At 40.3% G+C, this 17,002-nt stretch overlaps 1 protein-coding gene across 15 annotated transcripts in view; it reads right to left on the bottom strand.

The window, feature by feature from the left end:
• Window positions 1-17,002, bottom strand: part of GRIA2 (glutamate ionotropic receptor AMPA type subunit 2) — a 140,699-nt gene that overhangs the window by 68,258 nt on the left and 55,439 nt on the right. For all 15 annotated transcript variants that reach the window (XR_012904189.1, XR_012904186.1, XR_012904187.1 and 12 more), the window contains 2 exons: window positions 10,224-10,463; window positions 3,196-3,392 (listed from right to left, as the gene is read on the bottom strand). Coding sequence is in view for 10 of the 15 variants with exons in the window: in XM_075930122.1 (XP_075786237.1) it covers window positions 3,196-3,392; window positions 10,224-10,463 (437 nt within the window). In the remaining 5 variants the exon portion in view is untranslated. The remainder of the gene's footprint in view (window positions 1-3,195; window positions 3,393-10,223; window positions 10,464-17,002) is intronic.

Raw genomic sequence — 17,002 nt, 5'->3', positions numbered from 1 at the left:
GTGTTTGTAGAATAAGGTTCTGAAAGTGACACTGTCAACTTAAACAGAATTCTGACTGAATATTTTTCTACCTACTTTGTAAACCCCACTGCAGAAGATTGGAAAACAAAAATCTCGGTAAACAAAGTAGAAGACAATTTGACAGTATATTTGACAGACTCACTGATTCTCCAATGACATACAATAAAACTCTAACTCTCTGGCACGCAGTGGTCCGGCACTCCTAATAGTCCGGCACCACCTGGAACCTGGAAGTGCTCTAGCCAGCCAGACAATTGGAGCTGCTCCGCACCGCTTCCTCAAGTCTGCTGCTGCCACTGCTGAAACTGACCAGCTGCGGACCTGGGGAAGCGGTGCGGAGCAGAACAGCTGGGGTGCTGCCGGGTTGGTCCCACAGCACCGTCCCTCACCCCCTGCTCGACACTTGGCAGCACCCCAGCTGCTCTGCCCCACAGCTTCCCCAAGTCCACCGCTGCTGAAACTGACCAGCGGCAGACTTGGGGAAGCCGTGGGGCAGAGCAGCTGAGGTGCTGCCAAGTTGGTCCTGCAGCACTGCCCCTCACCAGCACCTGGTTCTCCCCACGCCATGCCGTTCCCCGCCTGAACCCTCCCCCGATCCATCATAGCCCCCCTGCCAGAGTATCTCCTGATACTCAGGCATATCTGATAATTTGGCATCCCTGGGTCCCAAAGGTGCCGGATTATCGCAAGTCTGCTGTAATTTGTCAATCGGTTCATTCTGTTGTGTAGGTCTTTCCCAAAGTAACAGGAAGGAGAAACTTAAAATACAACAAATAGTCTAGCAGCACCTTAAAGACTAATATAACATGTAGATGGTATCATGAGCTTTCGTGGGCGCAACACACTTCAAAGCTCGTGATACCATCTACATGTTTTGTTAGCCTTTAAGGTGCTACTAGACTATTTGTCGTTTTTAAAGTTTTTCCTGTTACAGACTAACTCAGCTACCCCTCTGAAGCTTTTGAAGGAGGCAGAAAAACATTTTTAAAATAAGAAAGTTCAATTGCAAACCTGCCATAATTAACTGGGACAGGCATAGGTTTTTGGTGGGAACACAGACCATCTGACATTGTATGGGGTGAAGCAGTCCAGATTGTACTAGTGCTGCCTAAACTCCATCAGGCAATCAGCCATCTCCACAGCTATGTTGTCAGTGTGACCTCTGGTAATAAACAGGGCCTACTCCAGCAGGTCATACGTAGCACTGACAGCAAGAACTTTCAACTTCTTCTCTAGCACTAGTCAACTCACTTAATTTTCTATCACTCTTTCTGTCTTTCTAAAGTGAGGATACTTATGTAGTAATATAAGTGTTAAATATCACCAGAATGCACAGTAAGTCCTTCAGTGGATGGAAGTCTAACAAATTTCAGAGTCCCTGCCAATTTAGATAATTTTTCCTTGAAAATCATTTGAAAAATTTTGTAATTCTCCAGAAGTTGCTAGACTCAACTTCTACACCAGGAATCCGTTGAACCCACCCCAATGTCTGCCCTGTGAATAGAGCTGGGATTATAATGGACAGTGCCCTTCATTCAAAAACCATGATGAATGGCTGATGACGAATAAATCATCATCGCCCTCACCACTTCCCTCTCCAATAGCAAGATGCAGATCTCTGACCTTGCCTTTCTAACAAACACTTCACTATAGATATAAAAAAGTACCCACCAGAACAAGACACTCCACTACACATACTTCTCCCTCATAGGAGAGGATGAGAGAATAAACATGTGACAGGTATGTAATCATATTGCCTAATGCACTACTGAAAAGCACTCAGATACCACAATGATAAGCACAGTGTAAAAACAAATAGAACAAAATAGAAAAAATTCAAAGGGGAAAGTAAATGAGCATCAAATTAGAATCATACACGAATTAAAACTGCTGATGAAGCAGCACTACAGAAGCACTCACTATTTGTGCTTACACAGCCCACATATAGAATCATAGAATCCTAGAGCTGGAACAGACTTCAGGAAGTCATCGAGTCCAGCCTCCTGCCCAAAGCAGGACTAACCCCAACTCAATCATCCCAGCCAGGACTTTGTTGAGCCGGGACTTAAAAACCTTTAAGGATGGAGATTCCACCGCCTCCCTAGATAACCCATTCCAGTGCTTCACCACCCTCCTAGTGAAATAGTTTTTCCTAATATCTAACCTAGACCTCCCTCACTGTAACTTAAGACCATTGCTCCTTGTTCTACCATCCGTCACTACTGAGAACAGCCTCTCTCGATCCTCTTTGGAACCTCCCTTCAAGAAGTTGAAGGCTGCTATCAAATCCCCCCTCACTCTTCTCTTCTGCAGACTAAATAAGCCCAAATCCTTCAGCTGCTCCTCGTAGGTCATGTGTTCCAGCCCCCTAATCATTTTGATTGCCCTCCATTGGACCCTCTCCAATGCATTCACATCCTTTCTATAATGGGGGGGGGGGCGGGAGGAGAGAGGGCCAGAACTTGCCACAATACTCCAGAATTGTGCCGAATAAAGGGGGATAATCACTTCTCTAGATCTGCTGGAAATGGTCCATTTAATGCAACCTAATATGCCATTAGCCTTTTTGGCTGCAAGGGCACACTGTTGACTCATATCCAGCTTCTCATCCATTGTAATACCCAGGTCCTTTTCTGCTGAACAATTATTTAGCCAGTTGGTCCCTAGCCTCTAACAATGCTTGGGATTCTTCTGTCCCAAGTGTAGGACCGCTGCACTTGTCCTTGTTGAACCTCATCAGATTTTTTTTGGCCCAATCCTCCAATTTGTCTGGGTCACTCTGGACCCTATCCCTACCCTCCAATGTATCTGCCTTTCCCCGTAGCTTAGTGTCTTCTGCAAACTTGCTGAGGGTGCAATCCATTCCCTCATCCAGATAACTAATAAAGATGTTGAACAAAACTGGCCCTAGAACCGATCCTTGGGGCACTCTGCTAGAAACCGACTGCCAACCAGACATCGAGCCATCGATCACTACCTGTTGGGCCTGTCAGTCTATCCAGCTTTCTATCCATCTTACAGTCCATTTATCCAATCCATACTCCCTTAACTTGCTGGCAAGAATATTGTGAGAGCATATCAAAAGCTTTGCTAAAATCAAGGTATATCACGTCCACTGACTTTCCTATGTTCATATCTTCCATTTCCACTGTTGAAAAATTGAGAATCACAAACCTGATCAACAATGTCATTCACTTTATCCCGTTCACAGTCCAGTATTACTCGTCTTTCCTTTTTCACCTCCAGATCTTGAAATAGCGAACGATATGTTTCATCTTTTCGGTCATTGTTAATATTTCCCACGTTGATAGCAGTTACTTGCCATTTCTTTTCAGCAGCAGAATCCAGAACGGCTTGCAGTGTTGATAATCCTGGTAATGGTTCGGGGGAAAGGAGGGAGGAGGGAGATTAAAGATAAAACTGAAAGAACAATAAAAGCTCATAACATGCAAATTGTAGTTCATTTATTTTAAAGACTACACAATAATTTGTATGGCTGCAAAACAGAAAAGATAGCTGTGACAGAATCCTTCTGAAAAGGAATTGCACTAAGCTCTGATCCTGCAGGTCTTGTGCACACACAACTTCCATGTAGGACACTGCACGGAATACAGGACTGGACAGTATAAATAACTACCTTTTGTTTTTGCTTCAGCTTTGTTTCAGAAAGAGATTGTATCACCAGACAAGAAAAGCTTTCAACACATTTGGGAGATACTCTACTTTTCAAAAGAGGTCTTTTACGAGAAAAACGATCCAATTACAGCAAAGGAACCTCTTGTTTGTTACTAAATGCTATTGAACTGTTTACATTCCTGTGCTTGAGTGGCAATGCATTTAAAGCCTGATCCTGATCCCAGTGCCACTAAGGTCAATGGCAAAACTCCCAATTAATTTAGTGGTGAGCCCTTGTTTTTGTTGACTAAAGTAAGAAATCTAGTTATAGAAAAGCTGATCAAATTATTTTCTTTCTAACCTTATAGAGGTTCAGTACTAACACCCCCACAAACAATCTTTATAGATATCTGATGTTATTTGATTTTTTTGGAAGGGCACAGAATCTTGACCGAGAAATGATTCTCGGTACAATTTCAATAGGTAATGATAAGTTCAGTAAAAATTTTAGTCGTCTACATTTCCCTTTCACAAAGTAAAGGAGAACAGAATAAAGAAAGATGCAATTCAGTATCAGGAATAAATGCTTACTTTGAAATAAACACTGTTTCTATAATTACCAGCAACACAGGAGTGAGTAATATCAGCTATATATTTTATGCAGAGAATCCCCAAAGGAGCATTTCTAGGATGCCATATAATATTTACCGCAGTTCAGTAGATGTTTTACACTGACATCACTCTGGTTGTATAGTTTATCTACCATAAACCCTGAGTAGTCATTTCTGACTTGTGTAAGTAAACTGAGCTATGCATTCTCTTTGCGACAAATTTCTGTCATATGTAAAGAAAGTTTCATATGTTACTGTCCTCTGCAATAACAGCAGTTACACACACAGCTGAACAGGAAAAACAATGAGAATTAAATTTGAATTATAATTTACAAATGGCCCAATAAACTAAGATCAATAGGCTTTTAATCATTCTTGACACTTTGAAAACGTTAATGCTATCCAAGATTGGTCACCTTTACAATAAGCATATCCTGAAAACAACTGTGTATCTTTATGTTATGTGTGGGAAATCATTTATTTTTTAAGAATGTTGGCTTTTTAAAAAAGAATATAGATATCTGAAAAATCAAATAGACAGTAGAACAAATCAGAGCAGGACAGCAAAACCAGAATAATTGTTCTAGCTCATAGTCCTCCCACATGTCTTTAAACTATATACTGTCTATGAGCTGGAAAGAATTTTAGTTGGGTAGATTTTGAATATATATTGCTAATTACAATATATCCCCATGCATCTTTGCTCATGAAGGTTTCTATGCTTTACATTTCATTGCAAACTTGCTAAATCTCCCTTATTAAATGGAATCTTCCTTGGGAGCCTCTCGCTTTTTAATACCCTCTCTGTGGATATGTCTAAGTGGCAACTTAGACCTTTCATTTTCATGTGCAGGCTCAAGGGCTTCATGCAACAGGCTGCCTCCTTAAAGAAACATAAAGTGGGGAAGAAAGAAACCACAGCAAGGTGCCTATACATTCAGGGGTAGTAGGGACAGCAGGCCCTGGTGTAGGGAATGGTTTGCTGCAGCTCAGCAAATTAAAGCAGCAGTACCAGGGGTGCAACATGATTTTCCAAGTGGGAGTTGTTAAACAGTGAAAGGAAAGAAACTGGATCTCCCCAGAGCAACGCACATGGTCCAAAAGGAACGTTGTAGGAAACAACATTGTAGGAAAGGCAACCATAGCTGAAAAAGCAGAAGGAATGTTAAGGCAGTGGAGGGGAAAGCAGAATTTTCCTGGATGGTATTTCGCTAGAATTCTTGGGTTCCTATCCCAATCCTTCTACTGAGAAGGTCAGAAACCCCAGGAGACATTTAAACTTCCCTCCCATACTATGTAGCATTGATTTATGTCACACTGGACAGATTATATATATGTATTTTTAATTAGTTTGACTCAACTTGGGTTCATTTTGCACAGGCCTTAATTCCTATACGAAAGATGGATAGGTGCAACAAGAGCTCCCTCATCATCAATAGCTGCTCCCCAGGGGCTTTCAGCTTTTTATGAACTGATGTAATGAGCTGCACAGAGCAAACCATTCGTAGTACACAAAAATTTTTATTTCTCCTGCAAAACCCAATAACTACATAAACTGAGACCTTTTCTATTAGCTGTTTACATAGATAGATATCTAGTCTTCTCTCATAATACAAGTGATTCTTACAGCTTCCTCTACTTGTAAGGACAATTCTGAGAGCATTTATGACTGAACTGGAGAGAAAGAAAGGGGAGATAAAAAAGGTGGTGAATTTTGAATTCAAATGGATAACAATTCATTTGTCATTCCATGTTTGTCTAAATGCAAAATTAGGATGTTGATTCATTTAAAATCTCCAGATTTCTGGATCTTCAGCCTTAAGGGGTGTTTGATACCTTAGATTCCCAATTCTTATACATATTGAAAGTTATCACTTTTGATGGGACTCATTCAGTGTTCATTCTGTGAAATCCTATTAACTAAAAGTACCAACTGACATTTTTCCTCAATGTGTTTAATTTTTGGAGCAAGGAGATAGTTACATAGAAACTTTAATATCTTATATCTCATATTATACCTACAACTGGACAAGTGTATGTTGACATTGCATAGCCAGTGTGGTGGCCAAAATGCATAGGGAGAATGCACAAGGCTTATTCTAATACATTAAATTTTCAGTTACTAAATTCAGAACTTGGGGGGAAATAGTCCTGATCCTCAAATGCTTGTAGAGAGCACAGACAGTTAGTTCAGGGATCTTTTGAATGGGAGAGCTAAATGGAAGCAATTGCATAGAATGTCAGATTGGCTTTTTTTTTTAAAGTAGTAATTTGGCTGGAGATAAAGTGCTAGAATATTCTTTCTGTTTTCTCTACAACCCAGGCAAACTCAAAGGAGAATAGAAGGTAGAAAAGACTAAAACACAAGTTATGATTAATCCATATGAGAACAAGCACTGGACTAAATAATGATTTGAGACAGGAGGGTGAATGGAATGAGATATGAAAAAGCACAGCACTTCAGAAGACTAGTCTCTAACAAGATACTGGAGCTGTAGTAATAAACTCACTGTTTTAGAATAAGTAATTGAATTGTAATTGCTATTATCTCTCCTGATTCCATTTTATTAAAGTTTTGTCTCATGGGAATATGTCTCTCTCTTTCCACAGTATAAGATAAAGATAACACGCTGAACTATATGCAGGCAGTCCCCGAGTTACGCGGATCCGACTTATGTCGGATCCGCAGTTACGAACGGGGCTTTTCTCGCCCCGGAGAACGGGAGCGGCGGGACGCCCAGATGAGCCGCGGTCCCACCGCCCGCATTCTCCGGGGTGAGAAAAGCTGCTCCCCGTCTCCTTGGTCTGCTGATCAGACCAGGGAGACGCGGAGCAAAGCCGCGGAGGACGCCCGCAGCGGGACAGCCCAGGTGCACCGCGGCTGTCCCGCTGCGGGCGTCCTCCACGGCTTTGCTCCACATCTCCCTGGTCTGCTGGGGGGGGGGGGGGTGCAGCTAGTGCCCCCTGCCCCCCAGCAGACCAGGCTTTTCTGCCCACGACGCCTGGGGTAGAGCAGCTGGGACGCTGCTGGGTTGGTCCCGCAGCGCCGCTCCTCGGCGCTACTGGACCAACCCGGCAGCACCCCAGCTGCTCTGCCCCAGGCGTCCTGATTCAGCCACTGCTGGTCAGTTTCAGCAGTGGCTGAATCAGGACGCCTGGGGCAGAGCAGCTGGGGTGCTGCTGGGTTGCTCCAGTAGCGCCGAGGAGCGGCGCTACTGGAGCAACCCAGCAGCACCCCAGCTGCTCTGCCCCAGGTGTCCCCAAGTCAGCCGCCGCTGAAACTGACCAGCGGCTGACTACAGGAAGCCCAACGCAGAGTTGCTTTGCCCCCGGCTTCCTGGAATCAGCCGCTAATCAGTTTCAGCAGCAGCTGACTTGGGGACGCCTGGGGTTCTTAAGTTGAATCTGTATGTAAGTCGGAACTGGCGTCCAGATTCAGCCTGTTGAAACTGATCAGAGGCTGATTCCAGGAAACCCGGGACAGAGCAACTGTGCCTCGGGCTTCCTGTAGTCAGCCGCTGGTCAGTTTCAGCAGCGGCTGAATCTGGACACCAGTTCCGACTTACATACAGATTCAACTTAAGAACAAACCTACAGTCCCTATCTTGTATGTAACCCGGGGACTGCCTGTATCCTTTTTACAAACATGTCCATGGCTCTGGTCGCTGAGATGATAGTGTTTTGACCTGAAAAATGGCTTCTGATTTAGGGTCCATTTTTGCCACATTCCAAAGTCCTTGATTACCATGGTAGCTGCCATTGAATTCTATGAGAGTACTCCATGAGTAACTCACTAATCAACATGAGCAAGTGTTTCATATTCATGCCCCTAGAGCATTTACAAATGGCACCTATCACCTTCTCTACTTCAGTACTTCAGTGGATGCTCTGAAGAATTTTCCGAAACAGAATTCACATGCTGGCACACACTGTAATGTTAGCTGATTGAATGAGCATTGAATAAGCTATTTGCCCTTTTTGGAAAGGCAAAGAATGTTTCTGATTTTAATATGAACTTGAAGAGAGTCCCGTGTGTCTACACTGTACTTGTAGCTCAAAATAAGCTACACAATTTGAGTTACTGAAATTGCATAGCTTATTTCAAGTGTATTTCGAAATAGAGTACTATTCCAAAATGTTCCTTAATCTTCATGGAACGAGGTTTACAGGAACGTCAGAATAGTGAGCCCATTATTTAGAAAGCTATTTTGAAATATTTTGAGTGGGCTTGTTTAAAAGAGTCAAATTGCTATTTTGGGATACCAGAAGTATCCCAAAATAGTGCCGCAGCATAGACGTACCCTAAGAGAAGAGAAAGCTCAGGGATCATAGTGCATGACATTAAGTCATTTTTAGAAGTCATGTGAGAGCTTTAGTTTACTTTAACTGCAGGGCTACACGCTACACACACACACGCACGCACGCGCCTTGAAAAAGCCCCTTTTTATTTTTTTGAACAACACAATACAGCCCAGACCAGAGGAAGGTGGCAACATCTGAAAGTATGTAGGTAAAACCTAATTACAACTTAACCATTTTATGCACATTTATTTATGGCATGGCAACCCCAAGCAAAGTTTTTGATCCATGAACATTCTGAAAAATCACCACACAATTGCTTTCAAAGACAAAGGGCACAATGAAAACAGAAAGATTAAGAAGAATGATTAGTAAGAAAAAAAGCAAGGAACAACTGGAGACAAAGAGAGAAAGGTGAAATTCCAACAAAGATAGTCAAAAACCTTTCCCCAAAATACAACTAATTAACATGCCTACCAACTTTCCATTCTGCAAATTGTTTGTTTTCATTGTATAAAATGAGAAGTGTAATAAAAATAATCATGAAAGGGCATAGGAATTGTGTAGGACATGCCTGGAGTGAATGGGTCATCAGAAACTGTGGATGGTGGACTTTCAACTTGGCACAGTAAGCAAAGTTCAACAGACGGGTTGGGAAAGAATTGTGTCTAGAGAGCAAGAGTTGTTTTACTCTGGGTTCTCCAGTTACAGATTCTGCACCCTGGCTGGAGTGAATCTGTGGGACTGAATCACCCCTTAATGCCCTAGGCTACCAACCAAGTCTAATTGAGACTATGAGTAGTGGTGGGTGGGATTTGCAATGAGATGAAGTTCTGGATCCTCATAAATTTGACGATTAGGCTATGTCTACACAGCAGTGTTATTTTGGAATAACTAACATTATTCTGAAATAACATAGTCCGCGTCTATACAGCAAACAGTTATTTCAACATAATGTTGAAATAATGTCAAGTTGGAGGACTCTTACTCTGACTCCTGTAACCCTCATCTTATGAGGAGTAAAGGAAGTCAGAAGAAAAATGCTCTAACTCAGACTTCCTGTGGTGTAGGCAGCACCAATAGCCAAAATAAGCTATTTTTGAGTTAAGCTATGCAATTGACGTAGCACAAGTTCTGTAGCTTATTTCAGGTTTAGCCCTGCTGTGTCGACATGCCCTTATTGTTTGGGACTATGAGAATTAGGGAAGACTGCAATAACAGTCTACGTATGGGTTATTTGCATTTAAAACTGATATTTGGTAGGAGAAATAAGCTGACTGAAATTTGGTTTTGTTCTCTACCTTTAACTGGTAGGACACACACAACCATAATAGTCTCAATTAAAAAAAAATATTAAAATGCTTTTTTTTCTGTAAAATTTGTTAAAATAGATTTTCTATGAGAACTATTTTCCAAAGACATTATTATTATTGCATCAATGTTTATTAGTGCATGGCCACAATTCTGTTAGATGCTGCTACTATTCCATTCTCAATTCAACACATTTATTCTTTAATCATATACAGCAGCCAGATAAACCTCTTTTCTTAAAATGCAAGTGTTATATTGTTAAAGAGGCACAAGAGGGGAAACATTTCTCCTTGGTCTGCTTGTCTTCATAACACTGCTTTAGCATTTTAGTTAGGTATATCTAGCAAAACCTATACCGTATCTTACCTCTGTCACTGTCATATAGATATGCAAACTTGTTCCACTGATAGTATTCAATCAAGCTAAGAAGAGCTCCCTTGAGGTCCGGTCTCATTTGAATGACAAATGGGTGTGTTCCATCAGTTGGAAAACTGGGAGTTATGAAGGAGACATGAAGAGTTCCACAAAACGATGTTATGGTATTTACTGACTTCTTGTCATAGAATCCAAAAATAGCAAAGACGCCTCTTGAAAACTGGGAGCAAACTAAAAAAAGAGATAGAAACAAAGAGATCAAATTGTGTGAAACAGCAGGGATTTGTAAAAGTGTGTATGAAACCTTTTACATATTTTTGTTCTGCCAATATGTATACTCACACATTTTAATGGGGAAAGACAATATTACTAAGTTATAACAATATATCTATCATTACCAAAACTTAATATACCAAAAGCTGTCTTAATACAATATACACAGTAATAATGTATTACGTTTCTTATGCTCATAATTATTTCAGAAAGAAAACTTAACAGATGAGTTATACATTCCATGTATACCATAACATATTATTCCAAACATACAAGGGTGCTGAAATTTGTTTCTTTAAAAACTGATAATTTCATAGCTGACTGTAGTACAATTATTGAAAATGCTACTTTTTATCCTATTAAGTACAATATGGTTTTGGGGACAAGGCTTTTTTAGTCACGTCTTTCTTGCAAGGCACCTAAAAACAAATACACTTTTCATTTGTACTGCTTGAGGAAATACAGACTCAAAAAAACAAAGCACACACACAAAACAGCAAAAATACAAAACAGGAAGATACAGATAGTGGCCTTGTGTATTGTGTTCCAGCATGGTATTTAATTAAATGTTCAAAATCAGTTTTTTATGAACTCAGCAAAAGCAGGTCTTTTGGATGACACTTCAGGTCAGAAACAAGAAAGAATAATCTCTTGGGTGAAAATAATATGCTGATTATTCATTTTTATCACCACTACAACAATTCAAGCCAATGACAATGCTGATTGCTGTAGCCTGCGTAAGCTTCTTCATGGGTCATTCTGTTCCCTAACGCTGGAAATGTTGCATGTGTAGAAGAATATGTAGCTCTGGTTATTAAAACTGGAGAAGAGGAAGAGAATAATTGAAATAGTCACTCTGCTTCTGCTGGGTTATCCCTGAACATCTCTTTGTTATCTAACTTATATTTCTCCTCTCCACTCTCATGGTCTGTATGCAGGGGCGGCCTGTCCATATAGGTGAACTAGGCGGTCGCCCAGGGGGCCAAGTTAAATAGGGCGCCAAATGGTGGCGCAATATCATTGAGGAGTTTGGAGGTGGGGTCACCGATTGCATGGCAGCTAGGGCACCAGCTGCTGGCAGCTAGTCTAGGGCCATCCCTGTCTGTATGTAGTCACCTGTAATAGTAGGCAGATCCATCAAGAGAATATGTCCATTAATCTTAACAACCACCCTTTCAAAACCACATGCTCAGATATGCTCAACTGCATTGATGTAAACCGGGAGCGTAACAGAGGATGACTTTGCCCAAATATTAATTATAATGACAATTGACCAGAGAGACTATATTTTAGGGCAGTGATACTCAGACTCAAACTTCAGATGTTCAGGAAGCAAATTAGAGATCAACCTTACCCAAAACTAACAGAAGTGTGAATTCATTTTTTATTTTCTACAGTGCTATATGTTCATATTTAAACAGTATGACGGGGGAAATATTGAATTATATATCTACATCTATATAGATATTATTCTCACAGCAAAATGAACAGACCAAGTATAATTATTTTATCAGTTGCAATTGGTTAATAACATAATGAAAGCGTCTTGATTGATTAATTAAATTGCACAGTGTTTTAATATCATGTGTGCAAAGAGCCAATGGAACTAGTCATACCTCTTAAGCCTCAGTCGGAGTATTGCTGTTTTAGTATATGTAGAGGAACAGAATTAAAGTTGTGTTAATTCTGGAAGTCAGTTAGACTTCTCAATGATTTGTTTCTCAGACTTTAACTTTTATTAATGAAATGTTACGTATTTTTTATTTTCATGACATCACAAGCTAGTTGGCCCTTTAAGATAAGCCTTGCTTGTGACCAAGAAACTAAATTTCCATCTGATGGTAATATGGCAATTAATAATAATAATTAGCGATTCAATCTGTGAAAGGGTTAGGAAAAGATTGCAAACAGAGAGGAGAACCCAGGGAGGATATTTGGACAACAATGGCATTATAGATAAAATGCAGGGTTGCTTAGGATAGAAAGATGGATCATTGAGCACATGATTAAATTGGAAACAAAAATACAAAAGAATATGAGAAAGAGTTGATTGATGGTTTTTTAGTTATTTAAAATGTGCACAGCATTCCAGAGGGAATGCTGATTGTACAAAGTAGGTACATAATGGACAAGGGGTAAAATGTATGTATGGGCTATAGAATTTTTAAGTAAAAGGACTAAGTAGATCACAGTTAAAAAGTTATGTCAAATATAATATTAAAAATGGCACACCATAGGAAGTGTGGTTAATTTGACATTATTTGATATGATAAATGATCTTTCAAAACAAATGTGTCACACTATTTGCAGATGACTGTGCTGATGGGTGAGGAGCAGGAATATTGAGGTGGCAGAAAAGATTGGGAAATACATTGGGTTTCAAGTTCTTCATAGATAAAATCAAAAGACTGATCTTTACAAAAAGCTACAAAGGAAAGGAATTATCTGTATGGAGAATAAATAGATATAGTTAAAAGATTTAAATTTCTAGGAGTCATACTGATACTATATTATTTTGGAAAAAACATATAGACTGTGTTAAACATAAATTCAAAGGAAGGCTCAACCTGCTTATAAGTATTGCTGGGACTAACTGGAAGACAGATAAGAAAACATTGATGAAGGAATACAGAGCATTAATCAGACCATGTATCAACTAAAACTGCTAAGCTTTTTAGAGTGGCATCAAAATCAGAACTTTAGCAATTTGATTTAATACAAGCACAGAAATTTGTGGGAGGTGCATGTATGACACCAACACGTGCTACGGGGAGTTGCTAGTGAATTGCCAGTTGCACATAAATGAAATTATTGGACTTAACTTTCTGAGCCAAACTTAATGGGAATTGCAAAGATGGAAGCATCTAATACATATGTCATGATTGTGGGGAGTTCAACAGATACCCTATAGCACACAATGTTAGAGTTCCAGATGTCACTTGAGTAAAAATATTGAGTTGAAAGACAAGGAAAAGCTAAATGAAATCAGAAGTTTTAGTAATCTGAAAATAGTTATAGATGGAAATTCACATGCCCAAATGTGGATTTAGATTTATTTTATAAACATGTGGGTTAAAAAGGAGGCAATAGGTATCAAGATTAAATATACCAGAATATAGATCAAATGTGGGGTTATTTTTTGTCAACTCTCTATAATTAGACCCAAAAAAGGGATGAAAAACAGGAAAAGTAGGAACAGCATACTGTACATGAAAATTAGGAATTAGTATATCTAAAAGAATATCCAATTTTGTAACTGACATGACAGCTGAGACAGCAGCAGCAATGCTGGTATTAAAGTGGATCTGGGATGTATGCCCAGTAGTGGTGGTCATTTTTTGGACTTAATATCAGGTCTTAGAACAATAAAAAAAAGGAGTCTCTGAAAGCAGAAGTGATTTACTCAACTAAACTATATTTCTAATAACTGTACAGATGGGAATACATGCAGCATTAGCCTGCATCCCAGCACATACTGAGATAGTAGAAAACAAAATGTTGGGCAAAACAGCTAAAAGGGATGTAGGAATTGTAAGGAATGAAATAGTGAGGTCCTAGAGTACACTGGAATTCAAAAGACTAGTATAGAAAAAAATTAAACAGAGAAATGGGAAAAAATGGATCAATGAAAATAAATGTTTTAAAAATTGTCCTCTGGAGTTGAAGATAATGACATATTTCAGGGCCTCGGTAGGAAAAACTAATTGATTTGGTTTACAGTACTAAATGGCCATTGTGGTGTAAACAAAAATCTTTTTGAATGGATGAACAGAAAGATGGATTATGTCCATACATATAAAAGAAAAGAAAATTGAACATTTTTTACCGGTTGATGAGGGGAAAATGAACAGGAAAACTTTTCTGAAGAATTTAAACGGTGTAATGCTTATGTTATTTAGTGAAAATACCAGGGAAATGGGATATCAGAAAGGGATTATTACTACTTGACTTGAAAGACACAGGGAAGATAATATAAACTGCCTAGTATTTAGGAATTATAGTTGTTGATGGGTGGACATAGACTATCCAGTCAAGCCTGCTTCACCATGGGAAGGAAAAAGGAAGAAAAAGGGAAGGAGAGGCTGCAGAGAAGGCAGGACTCTCCTGCAGGTAGGAGAACCCACAGTGAGCAGAGACAAGCTTCTATGTAAGTGAGACCAGTGACAAGGCTTAAATAGGTAGGAAATCAGGGAGGACTACTTCAAGGAACAGCACAGAGTCCTGTGATTCTCAGCTAGAGCCCACAAGGATCAGGGAGATTCCCTAGGAGAACTTCCATGATCTCTGTGAATGGAAGATTATGAGGGGAAAACTCACAATTATTTAGAATTATTTGGATGCTTAGACCAGATCCACACTATGGGGGAAGGTTGGCTTAAGGTATGCAATTCCAACTACGTAAAAAATGTACCAGGAGTCAACATACCTTAAGCCAAGCTTTGGCGCTGTCCTCACAGTGGGAGGTCAACGGGAGCACTTCTCTTGTTGACTTCCCTTACTCCTCATCAGGAGTAGGAGTACTGGCACCGATGGGGTGCCCTCAGCGTTCAATTTACTGGGTCTATGCTAGACCCACTAAATTGAATGCCGGAAGATAACCGCCTCAATGTCAATTTTCCCGCAAGTGGAGACGTGGCCTTAGACTTTCAGTTGGACGTTCCATTACTCCAGAAAAGGACAGATCTTTCTGTGATTTGGCTGGAGGGCTGAGCTACAGAAGACTGGAGAGAAGAAGATGGCTAGCAGGAGAACCACAGATATGGACTTCTTACAGGCTCTCACCCTAACATAAGGGGCTACTACTGGTGGTGAGTATATCTTACACCTGGTATTTAACCAAAGAAAAAAGAAAATTGAGTACATAAGAACATAAGTACGGCCGTACTGGGTCAGACCAAAGGTCCATCTAGCCCAGTATCCTGTCTACCGACAATGGCCAGCACCAGGTGCCCCAGAGAGGGTGGACCGAAGACAATGATCAAGCGATTTGTCTCCTGCCATCCCTCTCCAGCCTCTGACATACAGAGGCCAAGGACACCATTTTATCCCCTGGCTAATAGCCTTTTATGGACCTAACCTCCACGAAATTATCTAGCTTCTCTTTAAACTCTATTATAGTCCTAGCCTTCACAGCCTCGTCTGGCAAGGAGTTCCACAGGTTGCTACACGCTGTGTGAAGAAGAACTTTCTTTTATTAGTTTTAAACCTGCTACCCATTAATTTCATTTGGTGTAGCAAATACTCTAGTAATGAGAGTCTCAAGTAACTTGTCCTTTCTTTTTAATTGATCATTCTGCCCGTTCCATCTTTGAACCCTAAAAATGTATTCAGCTCTCATCACCACAGCATCTGAACATGACGGCATGTCTACAGTGCATGCCACTGGGTGCAGTAGTTAGGGTGACAGGCTTGGTGGGAGGGGGGCAAAGGCAGATGGGAAAGGTTCTAGGGGGGGGGAGAGCTGCTGGATTTCCCCCCCTCCCCACTGCCTCCTCTTTGCCAAAGCCTTTCCCACTGTTGCAGCCTTTCCCTGAAATGAGGAAAGACTCCAGCAGCAGGGAAGCAGTAGGGCACTATACTAACACCAGCAGTGTAGAGAGTGGAGGCCCTATTTGGGCATATAGAGGAACCATAGACAAGGTTCAGACATGACTGCGCTTCTCTAAGCACCACCTCACTGTCTCCACTGCAATTTCTTCTCATACTGAGAAGTGTGCGCAGGATGTACTGTAATGGCTGCATAGTGTAAACGTATCTCAGAGGGAAATCCTGACCACATTGACTTCTGTAGGACCAGGGTTTCACTCCAAGTATACAGAGATAAAAGAAGAAATTTCTTTTTTTTTTAATTTCATACATCAAAATATCCCACACCACTATAAAATGTTGCAGATCTACTAGGGTTAGAACTAAATATATTCTAATTGGAAATCCCCTTTTCAATGCTACAGCATTAGACATTTCCCATTTCTATTTTGATGGCCTCTAAACTATGAACTTGCAGCCTGTTGTGGGTATAAAACTTAATATTGGCAAATATTGGGAACATTCCACATTTGGGGGAAGAAAGAATCTCTCTCTCTCTCTCATATTCTGACAGATCATTTTGCTTCAGGCTTTTTTAAATAGTTGTTTGAGAAAATCTCAATGGAATATTACAAGTAGACTCTGCAAGGATGCGTTCTAAGTAGCACACAGATGAGGCAGACAAAAGTGACATGACAAATCACATTTCTCCAATGGATCTGCAATTTATCACATACATATATACATCCACAACATCTGTGGGTGGTATCTTTTTATGTATAAAATCCCCACAAATGCAGTTCATTTCCTGGTAGGTATGTCTGTAGGTTTCTAAGAAAGGCTGTATGCTCTCTGAATTTGTGTTCTCCTTATGTTCTCCTTAAGCTATTGAAACTCCCAGTTTTAATTACTACTTTTCTACTCTTGACTGATGAACAACTAATTTCTTCCAACACACCCAAGGCCAAAGA

This window comes from Pelodiscus sinensis, chromosome 5, assembly GCF_049634645.1.
Source record: "Pelodiscus sinensis isolate JC-2024 chromosome 5, ASM4963464v1, whole genome shotgun sequence".
NCBI lineage: Eukaryota > Metazoa > Chordata > Testudines > Trionychidae > Pelodiscus > Pelodiscus sinensis.
Note: the sequence above shows the minus strand (reverse complement) of the source record. Positions and strands in the feature narration are given on the sequence as shown.